At 54.6% G+C, this 7,488-nt stretch overlaps 1 protein-coding gene across 1 annotated transcript in view; it reads left to right on the top strand.

Annotated features, from left to right (window-relative positions):
- OTOF (otoferlin) overlaps nt 1–7,488 on the top strand; it is a 102,656-nt gene that overhangs the window by 83,389 nt on the left and 11,779 nt on the right. The window contains exons 19-26 of the mRNA XM_017877044.1: nt 388–522; nt 1,219–1,380; nt 1,590–1,709; nt 2,156–2,317; nt 2,429–2,591; nt 3,072–3,202; nt 4,980–5,009; nt 5,725–5,853. Of these exons, the coding sequence (XP_017732533.1) occupies nt 388–522; nt 1,219–1,380; nt 1,590–1,709; nt 2,156–2,317; nt 2,429–2,591; nt 3,072–3,202; nt 4,980–5,009; nt 5,725–5,853 (1,032 nt within the window). The remainder of the gene's footprint in view (nt 1–387; nt 523–1,218; nt 1,381–1,589; nt 1,710–2,155; nt 2,318–2,428; nt 2,592–3,071; nt 3,203–4,979; nt 5,010–5,724; nt 5,854–7,488) is intronic.

Below are 7,488 nucleotides of genomic sequence, written 5' to 3'. Positions count from 1 at the left end.
CCTGGAGCTGTGAGCCTGTGGGGCCTGGGGCCTGGGGCCTGAAGTCTGTGGGGCCTGTGAGCCTGTGGGGCCTGGAGCCACAGGTCAGCCAGTGCCCCAGTTTCTCAGGGGAAGCCCTGCAGATAACTGCAGACCTGGGTCACACTGGAAAGGCTATGGGCTTTAGTTGTGGTTGTATTCACAAGACAGGGACAACAAGGAGGACATTGGCAGGGGGTTTGGGGCAAACCTTATATTGACCTTGATTTTAAGATTTCTGGAAGAATCAAGAAACCTGTCACTCCTGCCCCCAGGTTCTGTGGAAGTTGAGTGAGTAGGAGCGGCTCGTATTCTTGCATCTGCCCACCCTCTGTCACTTGTCACCTGTCTCCCCACCCCATGCTGCAGGTGTTGAATGAGACCCTGTGTCCCACCTGGGACCAGATGCTGGTGTTCGACAATCTGGAGCTCTATGGTGAAGCTCATGAGCTGAGGGATGATCCCCCCATCATTGTCATTGAAATCTACGACCAGGATTCCATGGTATGGGTGGGCTCTGGTGCCAGGGACCCCAGCAGCACCACACCTGGCCCTTGTTCCCTGCACTCCACCTGCACTGAGGCTGTGCCGGCCACCTCTGCCACCCACCCGCAGAGCTCCTTGGCCAGGTGCTGACTGGGAAGCTGGGAGTGGGGGCTGACACCCAGTCCCTCCAGGTACCTCCTGCCTGCTTGCAGCAGCCTGAACCCTTCCCAGGCCAGGACATCCTCACCTCCTGTCACCTATGGTCTGAGCCCTGGAGATGTGCCGGCAAGTCCTGCTGTCACTAGCCTCCTCACCCCGTGGCTTCCTGAACCCCGCCCACACTTACCACAACCAGTAACAGCCTTGCCGTCCTCCGTGGAGATTCTGGAGTAGGAAGTAAGGGTTTGGGGGTGACTCCCGAGAGTTAGTGAGCCACCTTCTCACGCACCACCTCAGCTGCTGAGGTGCCCAGATAGCCCTGGACTAGAGGTAGGAGGACCTCATGTCTAGTCCTGAGCCGGATATCTGCTATTCACTGACTGCTTGGCCTTGCACAAATCTTTGGTGGGCCCTGAGACTTGGTTTCCCCATCTGTAAAATGGGGTGATCACACCTGTCCCTTATAACAACTCATGTGGCTGTGGTAAGGACTAAACGAGATCACAGGTGTGGACAGCAAGCACCAAGAGGCATCTGGGTTGTTTGTTGTGTCAGGGCAAAGCTGACTTCATGGGCCGGACTTTCGCCAAGCCCCTGGTGAAGATGGCAGACGAGGCGTACTGCCCACCCCGCTTCCCGCCCCAGCTTGAGTACTACCAGATCTACCGTGGCAATGCTACAGCTGGAGACCTGCTGGCGGCCTTCGAGCTGCTGCAGGTGGGATGCAGGGAAGAGGGGCTGAGGCCTAGGAGCTGGAGGCTGGGAGGAGGGGCCTAGGGCTGGGGGCTGGGGCCTGGGGCTGGGGCCTGGGGTTGGGGCTTGGGCTTGGGGGTGGGACCTGGGGNATCTCATGGCAAACAACGCATGGGGAGAGAGACCCTGTCCCTGGGCTCCCCAGTGTGTGACCTATGACCCCCATTCCCCAGATTGGGCCAGCAGGGAAGGCTGACCTGCCCCCGATCAACGGTCCGGTGGACGCGGACCGAGGTCCCATCATGCCTGTGCCTGTGGGCATCCGGCCTGTGCTCAGCAAGTACCGAGTGGAGGTGCGAGGGCCCTGTGTGGCCCTTCCCTTTCAGATGAGGAAACTGAGGGCCCAGGAGGGGAAGTGGTTTGTTGTCCCCCTCCCATCACCATCACCAGGAGCCAGCAGCAGACCCAGGCTCCTGCCCCAGCCCAGGGCCTGACCCCGTCTGCACCAAGTCACACTCCCATGTCCCAGGACCATGCCCAGCCCTCCTGTCTGCACCCCTGACTCTGCACCCCTTCTCCGGGCAGCCCCACTCTCATCCCTGGAGGACGCCTGCCCCTCCTCTGCTCTCCTGGCCCTGCTCCAGCCCTTTGAAATCTGGCTCCAGCCCTTTGAAATCCAGCCCTTTGAAAACTTCTGCCCATGCTACTGCCCAGTTCCTTCTCGGATGGTCCAGCGTCCCTACAGTGGCTCTCCTGACTAAGGGGCTCTCTTCTCTGCACGCCCCCCAACCTTTCCCAGGTGCTGTTCTGGGGCCTACGGGACCTAAAGCGGGTGAACCTAGCCCAGGTGGACCGGCCACGGGTGGACATCGAGTGTGCAGGGAAGGGGGTGCAGTCATCCCTGATCCACAATTATAAGAAGAACCCCAACTTCAACACCCTTGTCAAGTGGTTTGAAGTGGTGAGTGCAGGCCCCGGCAGAGGACGTCCTGTGGCCAGTGAGGCTCCACTTAGCCAGCCGGCTTCCTCTGCCCCTTCTCGGAGGCTCAGGCTCCTGTCGCCAACACCCCAGGACCTCCCAGAGAACGAGCTGCTGCACCCGCCCTTGAACATCCGCGTGGTGGACTGCCGGGCCTTCGGTCGCTACACACTGGTGGGCTCCCATGCCGTCAGCTCCCTGAGACGCTTCATCTACCGGCCCCCAGACCGCTCGGCCCCCAGCTGGAACACCACGGGTATGGCCACACCCACCCTGCCACCAAGCCTGGCTCCGTGCCACCCAGGGAAGGGCTCCAGGTCTCAGTCCAGTCCAAGCTGTGGCCAGACTTTGCTCCTTGGGTCTGAGGGACGGCACAGAAGAAGGTCCACCCTGGTGGCCAAGGAAGGCTGCCCAGGGCGACCCCAGCTCTACAGCCAGAGGGCAGAGCTGGAGACAGCCTGGGAGGGCCTGAGGACACAAGGTCCCTTGTGCTGGCTGATGGAGAAGACCCAGGCCTCCCCGCCACCTACCTCCTGCCGGCCTCCACAGCTCCCCCTTCTCTTGGGCTCTCTTCTTCCCTCCCCGTGCCCATCTTTCCTCCCTTGACTGCCCTGTCCCCCTTTCCCTCAGAAAGTTCCAGAATCAGCTTTAGTTCTCTGCACCTTCCTGCCCCGCCAATCTCACTGTTCCTCTTGCTCCTTCCTCTGCCTGTCTGTCCATCTATCCATCTGTCCAGTCAGGCTTCTCCAGCGCTGCCGTGTGCTGTGCAATGGGGGCCCCTCCTCTCACTCCACAGGGGAGGTCGTAGTGAACATGGAGCCAGAGGTACCCATCAAGAAACTGGAGACCATGGTGAAACTGGATGCGGTAAGGCAGGTGGGGTCAGTCTCCCGCTGGCTGGGAACGTGCAACTTCGTGTGACACGTGAACCAGACTATGCCCTGAGAGAGAAGGACACTAAGAACCTCCTTTGGCATGTGACTGTTGGGGGCTGACCTTGATTGTGTATCCAAACAGCTCCACCTAACACTATCCTGGAATGCATGTGCCTGCGTGCATGTGTGCGTGTAGTGTGTAAATGTGCATGAGTGCGTGCATGTTTGTGGTGTCCATATGTGCATGTGTGCATGTATGTGCATATGCACATGCATGCATGTGTGTGGTATGCATGTGTGCGTGTGTGTGTGTGCATGTGATGTATGTGCATATGTGCGTGCATGTGTGTGTGGTGTGCATATGTGCGTGTGTGCATGTGTGCATGTGGTGTGCTTATGTGCATGTGTGTGCATGTGTGTGGTGTATGTGCGTATGCACATGCGTGAGTGGTGTGTATATGTGCATATGTGCATGCATGTGTGTGGTGTATGTGCATATGCGAGTGTGTGCATGCATATGGTGTGCACATGTGCATGTATGTGTGTGGTGTGCATACATGCATGTATGTGTGCATGTGTGTGGTGTACACATGTGCATGTGTGTGCATGTGTGTGGTGTGCACATGCACATGTCTGTGTGTATATCGTGTGTGCATTGCATGTATGTGTTTGTGTGGTGTACATGTGTGCATGTGGTGTGTGTACATATGTGCATGTATGTGGTATGTAAATGCATGTGTGCGTGCATGCATGTGGTGTATGTGCATATATGTGTGCATGCATGCATGTGGTATGCATATGTGCATGTGTGCATATGTGCGTGTGGTGTATGTGGATATGTGCATGCATGGGTGTAAATGTGCGTGTGTGCATGCACGAGTGTGGTATATTTGCATATATGTGCGCATGTGTGTGTGGTGTGCATATGTGCATGTGTGCATGCATGTGTGTGGTATGTAAATATGCATGTGTATGTGTGCCTGTGGTGTATGTACATATATGTGTGCATTCGTGTGTGTGGTGTGCATATGTGTATGTGTGCATGTGTGTGTGGTGTGTAAATGTGCATGTGTGCATGCATGAGTGTGGTGTGTGTGCATATATGTGTGCATGTGTGCTTGCGGTGTGCCTATGTGCATGTACACATGCGTGCATGTGGGTGCATGCATGCGGGTGCGTGCATGTGCACTGGCATGTGGTATGTGTGTATGAGAGACAGAGTGAGCCATCACAGTTTATTATAATCACCTGCCGTAATTTTTACTCCAACAAATGACACCATAGGCAATGATTACATATGAGATCATCAGTGTCCTTTCCAAAGGGTCCCTGGGTTTTCCATTCCAGCCATTCACAAATGACACTTCCCTGGCCTGGGTCAGCAGAGGATTTCCAGGTGGAAGCTCCTTATTCCTCCTGGCTTTGGGACTAAGACCCTTCATCTCCCAGAGAGAGACCTACCACCTAGGGGTTGGGTGTGTAAGTGGCCTACAAGCTGCAGACTCTACAGGGAAGGGCAGAATGTGGGCCAGCCTAGAACACACCCCCCTGTTCCTTTGGCCACCCAAAGAAACATCCTCACTCAGACCCTTTGCAGACTCACCAGTCAGAGTGCTATTATTAATGCAAAGTTGGCCTTGAGGGCACAGGGGCTGCCAACACACAGTAATTTCCATCTTGGCTCCTCCACGCACCCTGTACTGGGCCACTGCCTGCCACTCCAGGCCCCAGTGACTAATTCTGCCCCTGTCTTCTTGGTTCCTCTGCAGACTTCTGAAGCTGTTGTCAAGGTGGATGTGGTGAGTGTGGGGGCCATGCAGGGGCTCTGGGCTGAGAGGGTCCTGTATTGGCAACGGTGTCAGGTCAAAGGGTCCAGCATCAGGGACAGAGCCAGCCCCCGCCCCTGTATGATTGGGCCAGCACATCTCCCCCAAGATGCAGTGGAAAAGAGCTGGGTGAGTGCAGGACTCAGTGCCAGTCCTGCCTGGGCCAGTGGATCACACGGGCAGGTCATGACCCTCTGTGGCCCGTGGCACCTCCTCCATTAAAGAAGACCCTGCGGCCGGGCGCGGTGGCTCAAGCCTGTAATCCCAGCACTTTGGGAGGCCGAGGCGGGCGGATCACGAGGTTAGGAGATCGAGACCATCCTGGCTAACATGGTGAAACCCCGTCTCTACTAAAAAAATACAAAAAACTAGCCGGGCGAGGTGGCGGGCGCCTGTAGTCCCAGCTACTCGGGAGGCTCAGGCAGGAGGATGGCGTAAACCCGGGAGGCGGAGTTTGCAGTGAGCTGAGATCTGGCCACTGCACTCCAGCCTGGGTGACAGAGCGAGACTCCTTCTCAAAAAAAAAAAAAAAAAAAAAAAAAGACCCTGCCCCTTGGACATAGGTGGCCCCACAGAGCCTTATGGAGCCCAAGGTTTCCTGCTAGCAGATGACGGAATGGGTGGAGGCCCTCGGGATTGTCCAGGCAGGAAGGGCCCATGTAGGACTCTGGACCTGGCCAACCTACAGGCTGAGGAGGAGAAGGAGAAGAAGAAGAAAAAGAAGGGCACTGCGGAGGAGCCAGAGGAGGAGGAGCCAGATGAGAGCATGCTGGACTGGTGGTCCAAGTACTTTGCCTCCATTGACACTATGAAGGAGGTGAGACCTCGGGCAGGGTGAGGAGAGGCGACCGCCTCCACACTCAGACCCTCCTGTCCAGCTTCTTTCCCACAGCCCCCGGAGCTGGGTCCCACCTCCATTCATGTGAGCTTGGGATGGCCTTGTCTCACATCCTTGAAATCCTAGCTCAGAACTCACCTTCCAAGATGATGGTCCCATCTGCCTTCCCTGGCTTGGTTTCCTTTTGTCCTCATTGACTCATTCCACAAATGCCTCTTGGGTATATGCGATGAGCCAGGCTCCATACTAGGTGCTATGGGAGCCAAAAGATGCCATACCTGCCCTGATGGGCCCCCAGTTTACTGGGCAAAATAGACATGTAAACAGAGACGTACAGGACTATGTGATAATAAAGGCAAATCATGGCTTGGGGGAATCAGGGAAGGTGTCCAAGAAGAAGTGACCTTTGTGAAAAAGGAGAAACATGTTCTCAGAGGCCATAAGGGAACAAATGCTTATCAGTAGTCCTTACGACTCTTCTTCATACTGTTTTATTTTACGCATCTTGGTCATCGGCACGTAAATGATTCTTCCCCTGTTACACATATGTGGGTTCCATCTGTTGGCCAGATTGCAAGTTCCAGAAAGTGCATTTCTCCGCTCTCTTGTTTGTGCCCTCTCCCTGCTGCCTACCTAGCTCAGTGCTCTGACTGGCCATCTGACCAGGAAGGGCACATGCCTGCAGTTGTGTTTCCTCAGTGGGACTGGAGCTGATCCGTCCACATTCTCTCCCAGGCCCTTTCTGCAACCTAAGCTGGGTGTGATATTTATTAGAGCACACATTAAGCTGCTGTAGCAAGTTAGAGTGACGTAAGCAAGACAGCAGTTTCTTTCTCACATAACATCTCAGAGAGTGGGGGTTAGGCTGGTATGGTGGCTCAGTGGTGTCAAGGACTAAGATCCTGACCTCTTGTTTCTCACATCTGTAGAGTTGGAGGTGACTCAGCATCATGTTCTAATTCAAATGCACAGCAAAGGTTAAAGAGGAGAGGAGGCATATGCTTTTCTTTTTCAGGGCCCAATCCAGAAGTTGTGCATATCACTTCCACTCACATTGACCAGAATCTAGTCCCTTCACTACACTTATCTGCAAAGGAGGCTGAGAAATGAAATCTTTAGCAAAGTGACTGTGTGCCCAGCAAAACTTCTAAAAAAAGAGAACAGATCATTGAGGACAACTGGTAGTCTCTTCTCCCACCATCAAATTGGCCAGGCTGGAGCTGCAAAAGGCTGCCTGTTGTCTTGTCTCTACTCCTGCAATTTTCACAGACTGCCACCAGGTGGCGGTGGCGACTTAGTTGAAACCCGGTTTCTAGTTTCCAGTAAGATTTATTCTCGTTTCCAGTAGGGTGGGGTGTGCTGAGTGAAAGAAAATATAGTATATGTTCTTACTGTTATACTTTTCTACATTAAAACAATTTATTAATACCACTAAAAGCAACATTAAAATGCGCTGTATTTTTTAAGTAGAAAATGTAAATATTGGCCGGGCGCGGTGGCTCAAGCCTGTAATCCCAGCACTTTGGGAGGCCCAGACGGGCGGATCACGAGGTCAGGAGATCGAGACCATCTTGGCTAACACGGTGAAACCCCGTCTCTACTAAAAATACAAAA

Source organism: Rhinopithecus bieti, unplaced genomic scaffold (assembly GCF_001698545.2).
Source record: "Rhinopithecus bieti isolate Rb0 unplaced genomic scaffold, ASM169854v2 scaffold_7681, whole genome shotgun sequence".
Taxonomy (NCBI): Eukaryota; Metazoa; Chordata; class Mammalia; order Primates; family Cercopithecidae; genus Rhinopithecus; species Rhinopithecus bieti.
The sequence above is the reverse complement of the archived record's forward strand: the minus strand, read 5'-3'. Positions and strand labels throughout refer to the sequence as shown.